The sequence below is a fragment of the Strongylocentrotus purpuratus genome, unplaced genomic scaffold (assembly GCF_000002235.5).
Source record: "Strongylocentrotus purpuratus isolate Spur 01 unplaced genomic scaffold, Spur_5.0 spur5_scaffold_20, whole genome shotgun sequence".
Classification (NCBI taxonomy): Eukaryota; Metazoa; Echinodermata; class Echinoidea; order Camarodonta; family Strongylocentrotidae; genus Strongylocentrotus; species Strongylocentrotus purpuratus.
Window position 1 is genome coordinate 35867256 of NW_022145606.1, and position 19829 is coordinate 35887084.

The following is a 19829-nucleotide window of genomic DNA, read 5'->3' on the forward strand; positions in this document are numbered from 1 at the left end:
TCGGACATTAGTATAACTTATAAAATAATTCTCTAGTTGTTATGTTGTTTCCGTTCACCCTTTTTAAAATTCACGTCATTGTATCTTTATTTTTGTTTTTTTCACTCATTTTTTTTCCTGATATTTCCTAAAAGATTTTTCATTTTTGGAGAAAGATTATTATGTCACAACTTATTTGTAACACAACAAATTATTTTCAGTGGGGAAACTGAATTCAGACAAGGATTAATATAGAGAACAGTACAACGAATCGTCTTCTTTCTCTAATAATTCAATGAAAAGGGCAAAGCTGTAAAGAGGAACTGAATTCAGACGTGGATTAAGCGTAATAATCAAATGAAACGTCAAAGTACACGATACAAGCGTCTTCTTTTACGAATAATTTAATAAAACCTGAAAGCTTCCGCGCTAAGCGCGGAATGGGCGAAAATGAATACAGACAAGGATTAAGAGTAATATTTATTGAAACGTTAAAGCTTCCGGTAGGGGGGAACTGAGTTCATGAAGGACACGATAAAACAAATCGTCTTTCTTTCACTAGTGTGAAAGCTTCCGGGCTTCGCGCAGGAATGGGCGAAAATGAATTCAGACAAGGATTAAGAGTCGAGAATGGTACATCGAATCGTCTTCTTTCTTTAATAATCTGATGAAACGTCAGAGCTTCCGCGCTACGCGCGGAGTAAGGGGAACTTGATTCAAACAAGGATTAAGAGTCGAGAACGGTCCAACGAATCGTCTTCTTTCTCTAATAATTTAGTGAAACGTCAAAGCTTCCGCGCTTTGCGCGGTAGGGGAGAAACTGAATTCATGAAGGACACGATACAACAAATCGTCTTCTTTCTCTAATGTGAAAGCTTCCGCGCTTCGCGCAGGAATGGGCGAAAATGAATTCAGACAAGGATTAAGAGTCGAGAATGGTACATCGAATCGTCTTCTGTCTTTAATAATCTGATGAAACGTGAGAGCTTCCGCGCTACGCGCGGAGGAAGGGGAACTTGATTCAAACAAGGATTAAGAGTCGAGAACGGTCCAACGAATCGTCTTCTTTCTCTAATAATTTAGTGAAACGTCAAAGCTTCCGCGCTTCGCGGAGGGGGGAACTCCCCCTCCCTGCACGCAACCCCCCAGGGACCGTGCTTCGCGTGCTCACTACCGCCCCCCCTAAAATGAAATCCTGGCTACGCGCTTGGGAGGGGTGCAATTAACTTGCCACACGCTTCTACCTCTTGATTGCTTTGATCCATTGCCGAAAATATTTTGGCACCTATCATCCCCCCCAACCACGGATACATAACGACACCCTTGAATGTGTCAAAATAGCATGGTATCTGGAAGTGGTGGCATAAGAGAGAAAGAAAAATTTCATGGAATAGTGAGGAAACAAATCAATTAGGTTGGTCTTAATGAGGAGGATGGAGAAGAAATGGAGAGAGGGAGTGTAATCATAGTAGGAAAATACGTAACTCCTTGTAAAAGGGAAAATTCTTCCTTTGATAATGATAATTGTCTTGTATTGGCTTTCTATGTTTACAAGAAATACTTTATTGTATTCTTTGCCTTTGTATGTTTCTATGAAAATGGCGAATAAATTGAAATTAATAAAGAAACAAAGCAAGTCTTGTCATTTCTATTAACAGAGTTTTGTAAAGCATGTGCTCCGGGCTCCTTCAACAACGAGACTGAGCAGTCTGAGTGCGCGTGCTGTGACAGCGGGTACGGTAGCACGGAAGGCAAGACGGAGTGCGCCCCCTGTGAGATCAGTGAATATTCAGAAGGGTCATGTGACCTCTGTAAGACGTGTCTATCAGAAGCTGATTGTGAGTATAATCTAGAATAGTTGTCAGTGATATCTAAAAGTCTCATAATTTTGTGTCATCTAAATGACAAACCAAATGCACCCTCTTTCCAATGTATCTTTAGGGCTAGTTTCATCCATAGCTAGTTGAGAGAGAGATAGTTACGTCACCGGAAGTTGGTTCTGATTAGTCAGTCATTTCGTGAAGGGACGGAACTATTTGAAGCTCCTTTATTTAACCTATGACCCTGCTCTTTACCGGATACTCGTTTGTTTATTGGCCACTAAAATGTTCCCCGTGCCCTACTTATCTTTAGGAATACTTTTAAAGTTGAAAGAGATATAGTTACATCACTGGAAATTGCTTCTGTTATCAAAAAGTGTTGTGCTTTCCTTTCATCGAAATGTCTATGGGCCACTCGAATGCACCCTCATTTTAATGTATCTAGTTGAGAGAAATAGTGACGTCATAGGAAGTTGCTTTGATTGGTCAGTCATTACGTGATGCTCCAAAGTCAGTTCTCCCCATAGAGACATTGTACAAGGGAAGAAGCCATTTGACCATGCTCTTCGCTGAGTTATTGTTTGTATGATACGGGTAGCATAATATTCAACGGGTATTTCTATTTCTTTGAGTGAAATTAAATCTTTTCCACATTTTAACAATGAACAAATCACGAAATGTCAAACCTTATTCTTGAAACTGGTTTTGTAATAATGATATTTAAAGTTTGTGACACAGAAGGGTCATTATTCATATAAGTAATCATTGCTTTGAATACTTATCGAGTTTCATTTCCTATGTTATGTTGCAAACGTCATTTGATATACATTTTTTAAAGCATTTTATTCATGTTTTGATCAATTTATAGAAATCAAATGATTTAAATTGAATTGAATTAAATAAATATTATGTTCTTTTGGGTCTAGGTCCATGTTTCACGGAGCCTGGACCCTGTACGGAGGGTGTGGTATGTGTTAATACCGGAGGAGCAGGAACATACAGGTGTCTGGACTGCCCTAAGGGCTACACCGGCAGTGGAGATGATTGTGTGGATATAAATGAGGTAAGGAAAGAAGAGAGAGAGAGGGGTGGGGGAGGAGATAGGATGGAGGAGAGGAGGAGGAAACTGGAACATATAGATGTTTGACTGTCCTAAGGGTTATACCGGGACTAGAGATAATTGTGTTGAGATTTATGAGGTAAAGAAATAGTGGGAGAGAGAGAGAGAAAATAGAAAAGGAAGGTATTAGTTGGGAAGGAGGGAGGGGGGAGGGAGAGGGAGAGATAGAGAGAGGGGTAGGGCAGAAGACTGGGGGAACAGCAGCTTATACATATGTCTTGGCTATTGTAAGAGGTATACCGGGACTGGAGAAAATTCTGTGCATATAAATGCGGTAAACAGTGACTTAATATCTCTTATCGTGACACAAGGCTAATCCCCATTGTGCCAAGCCCCAAATCCCCGCGTGCCAAGTTTATTTTGAGATAATCTGATTAACGCGATGGTTCTATAAATAGCGTGTGCGGAACACACAGCACACTACAATGAGCATGAACATTAACTGCTATTACGAATGCGTGCAATCATGCACAAGGCAGTAAAGCATTGGCTTGCTCGCATGTACAAAGCACTACAACGGCAGCGTGCATGCAGCCTTATGGCAGGCTATGAGATATTCACTTGATATCATGTGAATTTGTTGGTTGTGTTTTGTTTTCCTTGTCCAGTGTGAAGAAGCTAATCTATGTTTCAATACCAGCGCCTGTGTGAACTTTGAACCCGGCTTCGAATGTGGAGCCTGCCCTCTTGGTTATGAGGGTGAAACACCCCATGGGATCGGACTCGACTACGCCAATGCTAATACTCAGGTATGGTAGCTTCAAAGTGAACCACGGTTGAATTGTTGTATCATTAATAAAGAATTTTAAAATTTGAACAATAAAAAAGGATTTGTAAAGATAATGAAACTAGACGATAATAACATAATTTGTTATTTTATTGAATACATCAGGGCCCCGTCTTACAAAGAGTTGATATCAATCGTAACTTATTTGCGATTGATATCAATCGTAACTATGTACATAAGAGATAGGAGACTGCAAACTTGCGATTGATTGGAGGACTTACGATTGATTTGGATCGATCGTAACTCTTTGTAAGACGGGGCCCTGATGTGTTATATCTGTACGTGAATACTTTGTGAAAATTGTATACAGGTGAGAAAAAAAAGAAAAAGAACTGCTATGATTACCTTTTGTTTGTTATTTATCTGTAACAAAATGTCATTATGCCTTGTGACTATGTTATTTCAATAAAAAATTAAATCATAAAACCAAAAAATCAATCATACTCACCTAATGAATTCTGCCATTCCCAATGCTTAATACAGGTAGGCAATAGTAGATTACTGAGTGCATTGGATTTATGTTGCACAGTTTCTTTGTAGTTGTATTGGCCTTACTCGATACTACCTATAATGAAATTGAATCTATAATGGAATGTTGTTCAGGAATTTAGAAACATATTTGGCATCTGTTTTTTTTTCACAACCCAACTTATACATGTAGTGCTAGATGTTTTAGCTTGAGTTCTAGTAATAATAGAAAATAAATTCTCACAAAAAATCCAACAAAACTTACAATGAATGTTCAAAATTAGAAATAAATGACATGTGACCAGGGGCAGCGATCGCGGGGGAAAGGGGGATGTCTCCCCCCCCCCTCGATTGTTTTTTCTTAGAGGGGATCGTCCCCCCCCCCCCTCTAAATTTGAAAAAGTGCTCACACAAAAATGTATAGCAAATACTGACTAAAGACTGCAACACACTTTTAGGCTCTGGAGGGCCCAAGAGTACAGCGCTTAAACAAATACAAATGAAAAAATCTTCTCACTCGGTAGCTACGCTCCCTCGCATAATATCCTTCAAAATGTACGAGTAAATACCGAGAAAATTGAAGGGTGAAAAAAAGTATATTGCTAACGTTATACTATAGTTTTGCTAAGGAATGTCATTTCTTTAATACAACAAAACCTGTGAGGGGGTAGTCACTTCGGTCACCTTCACCCCTCTCATTCACTATGCTCCCTCGCATTTGCGTACTGATGGGGGCGGGGGCTTTGGGGGCAGTTCCCCCAAATGAAATTCAAACGTGGTTTATTTCTAATTCGATACCAGTGATTTACAAATGTTGTAAAAAAGGCCTGATTTTTCTCTGACCTTCCGGGTGCCCTGCCCCCTGGACCCCACCAAGGGCCCTAAGGCGGCCCCTGGATGCTCATCTGATCGTAATTTAATGCCTAAAACCCCTGAGCTTCCGGGGGCTCCGCCCCAAGGATGCTCATCTGACCTTAATAGATGCCCAAAAACCCTGAGCTTCATCAGGCTCCGCCCCTTGACACCCGACGGGGCTTTTCCCCTGGACCCTACGCCAATTTACGTTCCACTTTGCTTTGCTCTACCTGATCGTAAATACTTTAGCCCCCCCCCCCCCCCCACTTTGAAAAACGTTTCCAGGGCCTGCGTGATGTGTAAGAGTGATGGTGATGCGGATTTTTTTTCTCCCCCCCAAAAAAAAACGTTTTTGCCCATTATGCCACTGCTCCCTCGTTCCTCGCCTAATTCATTTTTTTAAATAAGTATAAAACGATAAAAAGACAGTAGTATATTATCTACAATGTGAAGAGGAATGTTAATGTTAATTCATTCAGCCATTTAGATGGTCCTTTCCCATATATATTTCAACTAATATTATTTTGTTTGTCTTGTGAATCTGCAGGTGTGTTCTGATGTAGAAGAATGCGCTGTAGACAACGGAGGCTGTGATCCTGACGTGGAATGTATTAATACAGTGGTAAGATCAGGCCTAATAATTACCCAATTTAAATCGGTTTCCCTATTTATTTATATTTTTTCCCCGATTTTTTTTCTCCCGATTTGACCTCTATTTCCCCTTATTTTATCCCTATTTTTTCCTCTTTTTCCAATTGTTTTACTCAAAAGGGGAGAATGTTGTTAGATGCCATTTTTTTATTATCATCATTATTTCATTCAAGGTGTCATATATATAGAGGCTCCTTGAGTATTGTTGACTATTTTTTTTTTTTCTCCGCTCACAAATATTCTGTTGTTCATAGGATTCAAATTTTCTACTCTTCTTCTTCAAATCTTGCCTTCTCTTCTCTTGTCTTTTACCCTCTCCTCTCCTCTCCTCTCTTCTTCAACTCTTCTCTTCTCTTCTATTATCTTTTATTCTCTCCTCTCTTCTCCTCTCCTCTCCTCTCCTTTCTTCTACAACTATTTTCTTCCCTTCTCTTCTCACTCTCATATTTTTTTGTTCTCCTGAAAATATTTGCAGGGGAGTTATTCTTGTGGTACGTGTCCACCTGGCTATCTTGGGAACAATGTGGCTGGTTGTACACCAGCTAGAGACTTCTGTGCTTTGAGTTTGGATAATTGCCATGACAACGCAACCTGCACGTCAACAGGAGCTGATACATTTACTTGTGAGGTAAGAAATATATATTTCAAATCATCTTCAAGTGACATAATTTGTTGACATACCTTCATGACTTGTCGTTCTCAATAAAAACATTAATTTAGACAATTAAGGGAAATACAAATAAAATTAAAACAAAATATATGAAATAATGCAATGAACAAAAAAGAATCTAAACTTTCATGCAAACATGTACTTTGTCACTATCATGTCATCCCATATATAATGTCACTCTAGATTTTGGTCATGTATATTTTTCATGCATATTGTATTTCTATAATTACTATTCTCGTTGTTATTAAGTCTTTTCTGGTTTGTAAATATCCAGTGTAAAATGTTTATATCATCTTTATATGGACGAATACAAACATGGAATTGAATTCAAATTTCTCCCAGTGCAATGATGGGTATGCTGGTAACGGTGAGTTCTGTGGAGTCGATATCGACATGGACGGCCGACCTGTAGTGTCGCTTGAATGCAGTGATGGTTCAAGCAACGAATGCAAGGCAGACAATTGTGAGTTTGTACCGAATAGCGGGCAGGAGGATGCCGACGGTGATCAGATCGGAGACGAGTGTGATAGGGATGATGATAATGATCACATCTATGATCAAAAGGTGAGCTAATTTTGCATTTATTTAAAGCCCCTCTGTATTAGTTTGGCTAGGAGGGATTAGACCTCCCACCATGGTCACCGACATATGGTTATCTCATCAAATCAGCTCACAATTAACATAAGAAAAAGGGGATCATGGAAGACCAATGGTCACCGATAAGGCATTGTTTGCTATAGAGAGGGCACAATTAGCTATAAATAGTGCAGTAAGGCTTTAATCAGTTTAATTATAATATAACACCTCACCTGATGCAGAAGCTTTGAATTTGAGAACCATAATTTTTAATGTGTGTAATTACCAATTTATTATTTCTTTGTCCCTTTTTTTTCAAATATTTTTGTGCGTTAGTTTTTGCGTTTTGTGTAGGATCATGTACCTATAAGTTTCTGTAACTTTGCGATGATCCACCCACTCGTAATCTTCTTTAGCGTATTTTCCATTTTATTGTCTTATCCATATTTGTAGAAAATATTTCATTTTATTCTTTGGGCTTGCAGGTTTTTATGGAAGTGGTGAATGAATTCAACTCCATTCAATTCAATTTTATTTCCTTTATAGCCCAATTCTTTAATCATTCCTAAAAAATGGGCGTATCATAAATAACTGTCAGTATGTGAGCAATTAAGTCAGAATCAAGGTTACACGGATGGTGGTGGCTTTATACTTAAATTACCATTACAAAGATAATAGTCATTGCAATTACTTTTTTTTCTCAGGATCATTTTTGCTACCAGGTATGTATAATGGATGGCTAGATAATACTCACTACTATTACATTGATAGTCACAATTTTTTGTAATGATAATAGTCATTAATATTATGTTATAATAACATTCATTATTATCATTTGCCATTACAGGATAACTGTCAGTATGTATCCAATCAGAATCAAGTTGACGAAGATGGAGACGGCTATGGGGATGCTTGTGATGTCTGCCGTAATTTGACCTTTGATCGGGACCAGGTCGATACCGATGGTGACGGATTGGGGGATGAATGTGATGATGATGACGATGGAGATGGTAAAAAGATTTTTTTTTTTTATCCTGACTCACCGTTTTGTAGATTTATATTAACATGAAAGTGATAGTTCTATATATTATTTTCCATGCAGAGGGTTTGATAAACATAATTCTATCTTGGTGTTTATCTACCTCCCTGTCATTCTCTTTCTATCCCCTTATATCACCTGGTGGTGTTTCACAAAAACTAAGATCAACTTTAAGTTGGACTCAAAAATGGCAGGCCTTTCATGCCACTGTTTCCGACATTTATCGGCATTGGTATTTCAAGGGACGTACAAATCATGGTCACAAATCTACAGAATTTTCATTTTGGGGTAATGCCATATTGAAGGAAAAAATATTATGTAAAGATCATAATGGTGAGAGCAACCAATAGTATGAATTGCCTACCATAGTTAAGTCCAACTTAAAGTCGATCTTAGTCTTTGTGAAACAACCCCCTGGGTTTCATATTAAATGATTTTGTTTTCTGATTTCTTTGTAACATATGGATAATTTTCACAGATTGGATTTCAAGAAAAATGTCTCTGAGAAGATGTAGGCCTACATAAGAATAAGATCATCATACAAAATAATCACCTTTTTATGAATAGGGATCGTTTACAGCCTGATAACTGTCTTCAGTTCAGCACCACTGATAAGGGTCCTGTTTCATAGAACTAGTTATCAATAACAAGTATAACAATCACTGTTATAAGCTACGGAAATCGTGGCATTTGATTGGCTGAGAGATAATTTGCCATATAAATTTAGCATTTGTTATTGATGGGGTAGGGAATGACTGACCAGTGACCCAGTTTTAAACCTTCTTTGACCTTCAAACCTTGTTTTCTCTTTGTATAGGAATTCCAGACAACTTAGATAAATGTCCTCTGTACAACAGCACTGATCAGAGGGACTCCGATTTTGACGGATTTGGAGACGTCTGTGACAACTGCCCAGATAACTCAAATCCGACGCAGACCGACACGGATCAAAATGGCTTCGGAGATATGTGTGATGATTATGATGGTACCAATATAGACCGGTAAGAATAATCGCATCAGGGGGGGGGGGTGCTTCACAAAGACTAAGGTCGACTTTAAGTTGGATTTAACTATGGCAGGCCATTCATGCCACTGGTTTCTGTCACCATTATGATCTTTAGATAATAATTTGTTCTTCAATAATTATCAACCAATGTAAATTCTGTTCATTTGTGACAATGATTTGTATGTCCCTTGAGAGACCAATGCCAGTAAATGTTGAGAGCAAACAGTGGCATGCATGTCCTGCCATAATTTAAGTCCAACTTAACGTTGCTCTTAGTCGTTGTGAAACACTCCCCTTTTGGTTACAAGGTGACTATCTCATTTTTTTCATACAAATAAAATCTGAAGTGAATAATAAAGATAATGATAACTATGAGGATAAATTATTGATATTCTTTCCTAGTACATTTAGATGACAAATCATTCTAAAACCAAGGTACAGTGTATATGCTTCTTTGGTTATTTGTTTGATCGGGAATGAACTCGATAATCATTTTAAGTCAGTTGAAATCAATATGTTCTTGTCTTTATTGGCCATATCTATACGAATGTGCCTCAATCGCAAACGGTTCATGTATGTTTGTCTTGTTTAATGCAACATTTATGTGCTTGTGTAAAGATTCCTTATTTGCTCCCTTTATCCTGTTTGTTTCAGTGATGGTGATGGGATAATTGATATTGCTGATAATTGCTTGGTTATACCCAATGCAGACCAAACAGATACAGATAGCGACGGCGTAGGTGAGTTGTTTGGAGTACATGTTGCATGTTATTACAAATTGAGCTTGTTTACTTGAGAAGAGGGGGGATTAGAGAGAGAGAGAGGGGGGTGAGAGAAAGGGAGAGGAGGTGAGAGAGGGAGAGAGAGAGAGGGGTGGGATAGATAGAGGGAGAGAGATAGAGAGAGAAAACCAGGGAGAGAAGTAGAGAGAGAGAGAGAACTTTCGGAGAAGTAGGGAGAGAGAGCGAGAGAGAGGGAGGGGTGGAGGGAGAGAGTAAGAGAGAGAGAGAGAGAGAGAGAAGTAGAGAGAGAGAAGGGAGGGTTGTGTGACATTCATAATTACTGCTTTCTGATAAAGAGGTAATTGCAAAGAGATTCATGTGACCTAAGAAGAGATAAGATACATTGTCTATAAAGAGCAGGAGAGGCATCAACTCAGTCCTGAAGTACATGAGTGAGTTAAAACCTGTCTTGCGCCTAACAAGACACATTTTCTCTAAAAGTGTGATTTTGTTATATCTAAGTTGTTTCACATCTATGGTAGATAGCAAATGATCAGGACCTGTTTCACAAAGCCTTTTCAATGAAAAAATTACGAAAATCAGTGACAAATCCGCTGATAACCAATCAGAAGCAAGGATTTCACTAGCTTATAACAAAAGCTGTCATTTGTCACTGATGACAAGTTTTGTGAAATGGGGACCCTGAGCCACGTTTTATAAAACTTGTTATCAATAACAAATCCTAAATTTCTATGACTAATTTGCTCTCAGCCAATCAAATGCCACAATTTTGTTCATGGTTCCGATATAATTCCTTCATTCGTTTTTTATGGTATCTTATTGCTTTTCCTTGAAATGTTCATTGTTCGATTATTTACTTCTTATTTTGCTTTTGTGCATTCGTTTGAATTGTTCTTCGTTCTGATATAATTCCTTCATTCGTTTTTCAGGAGCTGTTATCAGATATTGTAACTTGTTATTCATAAACAAGGGAGGGTTGGGTGAGTACATGGGTATGTTTATGTGTGAGAAAGAGAGAGAGATCCGAGAGAGAGTAAGTTTGTGAGTGAGTGAGAGAGTGAGAGACTCAATGAGTGAGTGGTAGGGATATAGAATTTTCATTTATGATGTCTGTTTTTATTTACATTCGCGGCAAAGGTTGAATATGATCTATAATGAAATGATCATCCATATTAATCTTTTCTTTCTGTGATGAATTGAAGGTGATATTTGTGATGATGATAAAGATGGCGATGGAGTTCCAAACGGCTCTGACAACTGCCCTCTGTATTCCAATGCTGACCAGGCTGATGATGATGGTATGTACATATAAATACACCAGTTCACGGTTACAACAGTGCGCATATGCAGACATGGGCACCATTTTAATAGACGGGTAAACAAACCATTGACCTCTAGAGGTCAGTGGTTTAGGCGTATATAAAGACGGCGCCCATGCAAATATGATGTGAGCGCACAGCCCGTCTATTAAAATGGCGCTCATAACCGTAAACTGGTATATTGCTCTCTCCCCTTTTCTCTCTACACATTTGTGCTCTCGCTTACATGTACATCATTCTGTACCTAATAATCTTTCCCTTCCACCCCCCCCCCCCCACCTCGTTATTTCTCTCTTGTCTCCCACCTTCATTTTTCCATCTTACTACTAAGTTATCAATATGTGACAGCCAAATTATTTCAGCTGTGTGCTGCCTGTAAATCATTTTAATAAAGTGTATATATTTCAAAGTCTCATTCATTTGTTTCTGTGTCATGATCTAGGTTATCTCATAGGACATTCGAATGAGACAGATTATAAAGAAAATGACGATGACATCTGGATCAAGAGCTATTAATTGATAACACACAATAAACCTTGACCTCTGCATTTTAATGTTGTGTCTTAGGTGTCCTTGGTAACCTTTGACCCCTACATCTCAGTCCCATCTATTTGTTTCTATGACATGTTTTAGGTAACCTCATTGGAGATGTATGTGAGACAGACTATGATGGTGATGGTGTACTAGATGGCAATGAAAACTGTCCCAAGAGTAATCGCTACCACACAACGAACTTTGACCCCTACATCTCGGTCAACCTAGAGACAGTTGATGATCCGCCATCTTGGTATTTAACAGATTCAGTAAGTTATTGCAATTTGATTTTTGAGGAAATAATATGGGGCATTGTGTGTGTAAACATCTGGCATGAAAAAATGAACAGTTTCATGAAAAAAACTCTACCACTTTGTAATGATAAGTTACTTCTTTAAGGAGTTCATTTATCTCTATTTTTCCAACACTTACTTTCTCTAGTTCTTTACATTTCCTTCTTCTCTTATGTTTTTAAACAGTTCTACCTCCTACCATCACTCAACCTTCTCCTCTATTCGCTCTCTCTTTCTCCTTCTCTCTCTCTCTCTCTCTTTATCTCTCTCTATCTATCTCATTCTAGTGATAATACATATGATCGTTTCAAATGGTCTCCTCTCTCTTTCTCTCTCTCTCTCTCTCTCTCACCCAGGGCAAGGAGGTACATCTCTTCAACTCCTCCTCCATCTCCTCCCCCGTGATGCTAATTGGCTCCGACACCCTCGGACCGGTCGACTTCCGGGTCACCATGTATGTGAACGGAGATGATGGCGGGAACTACATGGGCTTCGTCTTTGGCTACCAGAGCAATAGGAAGTTCTACGTAGCGATGTGGAAACACATCAACCTCAATAAGGAAACGCAGTATGCTGGTATCAAGGGATTGCAGATCAAGGCAAGTCTTTCCACACTTTCATTTCAGAGAGATCCAATTAGGGTTACAGTGATTTAGTTTGCTTTGCCTCTCAGGCACAGGTGACGCCAAATAATTAATAATGATAATCATGATTGCGAAGTAAATGCCACCTCAAAATGTTGTATTGACAGATTGAATAATGTATTTCAGTTGATTAAATCAATTTTGAATTTTTCTTTGAAGAACAGAAGGTTCATTCGACAACGGGACCTGGTATAACTCTAGCAAATGCTTTGTGGCATTCTTATACAACATCCAACGAAGTAGAATTGATGTGGCACGACCCGTTAATGCAGGGATGGCAACATAGGACAGCTTACCTATGGAGACTTACTTATAGACCATCTATTGGCATTATTAGGTATGTTTACAGTAATGATGATGGTGATGGTGATGATGATGATGATGATGGTGATGATAAGGAAGATAATGATGATGATGAGGATGCAGATGATGATGATGATGATGAAGGTGGTGATAATGATGTTAGGGATGATAATAATGATGATAATGACAATGCCGTTGCTTCTGCTGATGATGATGATGTTGATTTGATTACGATGATGCAGATGATGATGATGGTTGTAAGAATGTTTACGATGGATATGATAGTGAGTTTGCGGATGAGTTTGTATGACACGATCCTGTCATGTTTATATAAGAAGATCTCAAGCTTATTCATTCATTATAGCAATATAGGTTATTTTGTTGTCAATAGTATATTAATTAATTATGATTCATAACTAGAAAAGGGCAATAGTTGGATAAAAAGAGCGATAATTTGATAAGTAAAAAAAAATAAGAGGCATAATTTAAAGGTTTATGTTTATGGTTGCAGCATGAGCTAATTCCACGATTTTGTTTAGAATCTGAGTGAAAGATACCCAATCCCTTAAACTAACACCAAATTTCAAATCCAAAATCTTAAAGCCAAGAGAGGGTCCCACATGCTTTGAAATCTGGTTAAAGGCATCATCATATTTTCTTTCCCTGTTTGTGTTTCAGGGTTACCATCAAGTCTGGTGATGTGACCTTGACAGATACTGGTGACCTCTATGACACGACCTTCCTAGGAGGTCGTCTTGGAGTCTTTGTGTACGATCAGCCCGATATCATCTTCTCTCATATGAAATATGATTGTGCAGATAGGTAGGTATTACTACTCTATTATTAGTTCTCTATTGTTTTCTACTAAATTGCACTTGTGGCAAACAAGCAACCGCGCAGAAAGATGAATAAAGCAAACAAAGAGTTAAATATGATATTTGCAGCTCTATTACAAACTTTTCTGACTTCTGTTTTGAACTGTGTTTGCACATGAAAAAGACATATATAAAGCATATATAAAGTTGAATCAGTATTATATATCACAATGATAATAATTATTTACATTTTTATAGCACTTGATACTATTTTTTTTTATTCATACCTGAATTGTTATGTGAATTGGATGCGATAGCTTTTTTGCATCAATTATAATAGTAATGCAAATCTTATATTTTTATTTACCAGGTTAAATCAAGCTCTCAAGTTTGATGGCTCTGATGATTACGTCATACTGCCTAGTATACAAACCCTAGACATCGATGAGAGTTTTACATTGGAAGCCTGGTGCTACCTGGAGGCCGGTTACCCCAGCACAAAGCTACCAGTGTTTAGTGCAGCAGATAACAGTGTGTATCTTACCATAGAAGATGGGTAAGTACTACATTGCTGGTCTAGTGAGTGAATTTTGCCTTTGGTTTAGGTGTTTCTACTGGTTTGTGTGTATTAAAGAAGAGTGTAGAGACAGGATACGCCAGCAAAAAGGTACCAGTGTTTGGGGCAGCAGATAACAACTTGTTTATCTTACAATTGAAGATAAGTAAGGTGTTACGCCTATATCACAGTGAAATGATTTATTATTTGTGGTATCGTTATTGTTCACATGTATTAATTGTGTTCCTGAGGTTATGGTTGATTACTTCAAAGCATGACTACAAATAACAAAAATAGGGTAGGTTTTAGTTTTTGAGAAAAATCTTTGAGTGGTTACCTATTTTGAAATTGTGATAAATGAAATCCATGAAACTGTTAGTATTTTCAGTATACTGATATCAATGAACATTGATATGATATTGCTCTTAGCTCGATAAATCATGTTTTCCTTTGATTGTTTTGATATCCTTTCAGCTATGTCTATGGGAGGTACGGTAGCTTCTTTGTGAATGCTACAAGCAGTCCGTTGGTAGAAGATGCCTGGAACCATGTAGCTCTCAGACTAGACGCACAGGGTATGTTCATCTTTACCAGAAGCTGTTCTAGAGGGGGGCCAGGGTTCAAGTCCCCCTTATCAACAAATTGTCTTAATCATGAATTAATGTAAGCAAGGCACATCAATGCAAGAACCTTAACCCCCCCCCCAAAAAAAAAAAAAAATAAATAAATAAATAAATAAATAAATAAATAAATAAAAAAAAAAATAATAATAATAATAAAATAATAATAATAATAATAATAACAATAATAAATAAATAAATAAATAAATAAATAAATATTTATAAAAAAATAAAAAATAATAATAATAATAATAATTAAATAAATATACAAATAAATTAAATTACTTGATTATTAATAATTTATGTGAGGCACTTTAAAAAGAAAGCCAGAACCCACAATTCCCCACCCTCCTAAACTCCTCCCTCTAAAATCATTCTTCGAAAATTGCGCCTGATCCTAATTCTTTATTTGCTTTATTATGTACACTTGATTTAAATTTTATATTGTACCCAAGACAGGTGTCACGTCTTCGGACTGTTCGTTCTTGGTTTTTGATGTGATTTGCTTTGATTTCAATAAATCCTATATATATATATATATATACATATATATTACTGGAGGAGCCGTTCAAATACATTTTCCCACGTATTTTTTAATTTGCTTGATATTATTGTGAAGATATGCGATTTACATTTACATGGAGGATTGAAAACAGATTATTAGATGCTGCATTCACAGTTCCCTGGAAGTTGATGGCATGAGAGGGAAAGGAAGACCGAAAATTCTATGGAAAAATATGGTGAAAAAAGAAAGCATTGAGGATGGTCTAAATGAGGAGGGTGCTCAAGACAAGAAGAAGTGGAGGGAGGGAGTGTCATCATGGCGCAAAAGTCAGTAACTTGTAAGAGATAAAATAATGACTTTGATGTACACTGCGTCCCCCAAAAAAAAGGAAAGCGAGAATTATCGATGTCTTATCATAATCTATTCACATTTATAATTAATAAATGACACATGTTTGGAAAGCTTAGATCATCCTCTTTCATGCGATGCCACTTATATAATGCATATTGCACGCATGAGTGATTAAAATGAATTTGAAGAGAGGAAACCAAAAATTCATTTGGCGGACGGTATCTAAATTTCAAAGAGAAAATCAAATTTCTAGAAAGTTAAGTCTCTGCCCTTTCATATGACATCTCAATCAGGAAAAATGAGCAAGGAATGACAAAGTTATGTTTGTTTAAAGTAGTGCTTGCATTTCCATAATTTTATCAAATGAATTCGTTTTCACTGGCTGCCTGCCGTAGCAACTAGCAAAATTGACAAAAGACTTAACTCCGTTTCGTTGACAATCAGCCATGCATTAAGTCTGTCGTCTACGGCTGATTGTCAACGAAACGGAGTTAAGTCTTCTGTTAATTCCTTTTCTTGCTACGGCAGATAGCCAGTGAAAACGAATTCGTTTAATAAAACTAAGGAAATGCAAGCACTACTTTAAACAAACAGAACTTTGTTATTCCTAGCTCATTTTTTCCTGATTGACGTGTCATATGAAAAGGCAGAAACTCAACTTTCTAGAAATGCGATTTTCTCTTTGAAATTCAGATACCGTCCGCCAAATGATTTTTTGGTTTCCTCTCTTCAAATTCATTTTAATCACTCATGCGTGAAATATGTATTATATGACTTACATCAAATGAAAGAGAAGGATCTAAGCTTTACAAATATGTGTCATTTACTAATTATAATTGTGATTAAGTTATGATAAAACATCGATACTTCTCGGTTTCATTTTTTCTGAGACGCACTTTATAGTGATGATGATGGGTTATTACATCTAGATCGTTGTTAATAAAGTGAACAGTAAGCCTACTTTAGGATTTAGAAGCAAAGGGAGGAATTAATGTCCAAAGATTTTGATGCTATTTCATTTCTTTTAATCTCCAGAATGCATCTTATCTGTGTTTGTGAATGGAACGTTAGAAGGTGAAACCACCAGTGTGCCAGCTCGTATATGGGTAAGTAAATCGAAATCTACGTTTGTTTCTCTGAAAGTCTAAATTTCTCTTTCCTTACGTATCTTTTTTCAATTTATATCTTTGTGTACATTTTCGTATCTCTATATATCTTGCTTGTTTTCCATTTCTAATTCTAATTTATTTCCCTCCTTCCACCCCTTCTCTCTCTCTCTTCCTTTCTTTCTGTCTCCAAATCATGTTTTATTTCCCCCTTTTTCTCCTTCATTTTCTCAGTCTTTATCTCACTCTTATCTCCCCCTTTTCCTTGTTTTCTTTTTCTCACTCCTTCTTATCATAAACTAGCATGATCGATACCTGTAGCATTGATTTTCAATGTAAATGATTGTAACGTATTTTGTCTTACAGGACTCTGATGTTGATTTATATGTTGGAGCTGATAACAGCAGTAACCTATTCAAGGGAACAATGGATGAGGTATGTAAGACTATTTTTTACATAGCTGCCAACCATTCCTATTTTTTTTTTAGAAATGATTCATATTTTTTGGCCTTCAAGCTATTGTCTTCAACCTCTCTATTTCTGAAATATTCTGTGTATAAAGTAAAGAAAATATACTTTATTCATAATTTTGCCTTGGAGAGATTCCTAATTTTTGCTGGGACAGGATGGCATGTATATATTTATTTCTAAAAACAATGATTTCCCTTACAATGTTTACACCGTCATATAATGTATACAAGTAAGGGTCAAAGTTCCAAAGAGGCAGTACAATATGCTATTTTCGTAATGTAACCAAACTTAATGCATGCGTCTTTGTGAAGTGCCTCCACGCAAACTATTTCATTCATCTGTTATGAATAGTTGTATCTCAATACTAAGAATGCGAAGAGCATACAGTATTTGTTGCCAGGTTGGACAAACATTGTGGCTTGCCCTACCTAACAGCAAATAGAGTTTATACTCTGACAACTGAAATACAATTATTCTTAAAGGTAAAGGTAAAGACCAGTTTTGGAAACGCCCCCCTCTCAAAAAATGAAATGGAAGCTCTTATTACCAATCATGTGAAAGTATATGTTTTGACTAATACGCGATGATACAAATTTTGCCAGGAAACCGCCTACTAATTGATATGTTTGGTAAATTATCATATCTATCCCGCCTGGATAGATATCGCGTAGTTCCATACATCTTTCTGTGCACAGTGCTTGTAACTTTACCAAGACTGGGCCAAATTTCTATTCATTTTGATAATTCCAGAACCTTGCAGTACACACCAATACTTACATGCTAGAAAATCAACCTTTTCTGATCCATTCCACAACGTTTCTTTCACCCCAAAGATACGCATTAAATCTGGCTTCATATATGGGGGAATGATCGAAACATGCATAGCATTCTGCCTGTTTAATCCTTTCTGCGTCTTTAATCCTTTCTGCATCTTTAATCCTTTCTGCCTCTTTAATCCTTTCTGCATTAGGTCAGAGTCTGGGGTCTAGCTCTTCTGGACTCTGAGATCGAGGAACACATGCAGCTTGCTGGGCTGGACTGGCAGAAACACAAGAAGCTGCTTGATGGGCACTATACCATGGATAGCGAGAGTGATGGTAAGTAGCATGAGGCTTGAACCTAGGACCTACTCAAGATTCCTCGTCATGAAGTTTAGATGATGTTGCTAATTAACAGCTCTAGGGACTTTGTGTTGTGCATGTTTGACTCTTCAGACTGGAATAGGACAATGAAGAGTTCGCATGCATACATGGGGCTTTATATAGTGAAGATGGAGGAACTGTGCGACTGTGGGAGGAACAGACGAAACACATTTTAGGCTGCTCCTTCCTCAAAGATCCCTGTACCCCTAAAGACCTTGAGGGTTTAATGCCTGTGTCCTTCACTGAAATACCTTCCCTGGAGTACCTTCACTGGGATACCTTTTAGAAATCTGTACCCCAAAAGGCATAGAGGGTTTTAACGCCTGTGTCCTTCACTGAAATACCTTCCCTGGAATACCTTCACTGGGATACCTTTTAGAACTCTGTACACCCAAAAGGCAAAGAGGGTTTCAACGCATGTGTCCTTCACTGAAATACCTTCTCTGGAATACCTTCACTGGGATACCTTTTCGAACTCTGTGCCCCCAAAGGCCTAGAGGGTTTCAATGCTTGTGTCCTTCACTGAAATACCTTCCCTGGAATACCTTCACTGGGATACCTTTTAGAACTCTGTACCCCCAAAGGCATAGATGGTTTCAATGCCTGTGTCCTCACTGGACCCGGGTTTTACAAGATGAAGACTCTTCAGTGTTCCACTCTGCTCTTCTTAGAAATATGATGTGACTTTATATGAAAGAGCCAAAGATTACACAGAATACTGAGGGTTGCACACAGAATACTGAATTTAACCCTTCCAGTGCTGCAGGCATCAAACTGCCAAAATATAAATTAAATTTCCTTAGTTTGAAAGAATAGTGTTTCGTTTGGATATAGATTCATGATTTGTGAAGTCATAGACAGTTATGTATTTTTTCCCCTCGATACAAAACGGCAAAGCACTGCATCTGAGAACTGTTGTGTTGTTATTTCTGGAAAATAATGATTTGTCAACATATTTACTGATTTTCTACCATTAGAATACTTAAATATTCCAATGAAAGTCTGCAGCTTTGCATTCAAACTTTGACTTATCTTTTTATGTAGGTTCTACCATGCTCGTTGACCATTCCCTCTATGATAACCATGGTTTGATCGTAGGAGAAGCAGCGTTTGTTCCAAGTACTCTGGATGCTTGGAGGTTTGAAATCACGTACCCCGATTCAAGGCGGAGAAGAAGACGGAGAAGCGCTGATACGCATACAGAATTATGATCAAAACTCAAGAGTAAACAAACGGCTAGAGAAAGTAGCTTAAGTAACTAGCAATGTTAAGTATGAAGACAGGGGATTCATTATGTGTACCATGTATGCTGGAAGCCAGAAGGTTTGAAGTGAGCTATACCCTGGACCCGAGAGGGAAGAGGAAAAGGAAAGATGTTATTATTCATGACAATTATGATCACTATATTAAAATATTATTAAACTGTTCAAGAGCATAGAATTTTGTGATTGAGCCA

At 37.6% G+C, this 19829-nt stretch overlaps 2 protein-coding genes across 2 annotated transcripts in view; both read left to right on the top strand.

Annotated features, from left to right (window-relative positions):
• LOC587525 (thrombospondin-1) overlaps positions 1-17081 on the top strand; it is a 36453-nt gene extending 19372 nt beyond the window's left edge. The window contains exons 14-31 of the mRNA XM_030993898.1: positions 1638-1817; positions 2726-2862; positions 3528-3668; positions 5577-5651; positions 6156-6308; positions 6693-6914; positions 7774-7912; positions 8792-8966; positions 9626-9711; positions 10917-11012; positions 11667-11836; positions 12217-12459; positions 12669-12841; positions 13486-13629; positions 13993-14178; positions 14653-14753; positions 16690-16760; positions 17064-17081. Coding sequence (XP_030849758.1) covers positions 1638-1817; positions 2726-2862; positions 3528-3668; positions 5577-5651; positions 6156-6308; positions 6693-6914; positions 7774-7912; positions 8792-8966; positions 9626-9711; positions 10917-11012; positions 11667-11836; positions 12217-12459; positions 12669-12841; positions 13486-13629; positions 13993-14178; positions 14653-14753; positions 16690-16760; positions 17064-17081 — 2510 coding nt within the window. The remainder of the gene's footprint in view (positions 1-1637; positions 1818-2725; positions 2863-3527; positions 3669-5576; positions 5652-6155; positions 6309-6692; positions 6915-7773; positions 7913-8791; positions 8967-9625; positions 9712-10916; positions 11013-11666; positions 11837-12216; positions 12460-12668; positions 12842-13485; positions 13630-13992; positions 14179-14652; positions 14754-16689; positions 16761-17063) is intronic.
• An 18-nt stretch (positions 17082-17099) lies between these two features.
• On the top strand, positions 17100-19596 carry LOC105444619. Its single transcript, XM_011679103.2, has 3 exons — positions 17100-17195; positions 18202-18328; positions 19418-19596. The coding sequence occupies exons 1-3, from the start codon at positions 17100-17102 to the stop codon at positions 19582-19584; spliced, it is 390 nt and encodes a 129-aa protein (XP_011677405.1). The 3' UTR covers positions 19585-19596.
• The last annotated feature ends 233 nt before the right edge of the window (positions 19597-19829 follow it).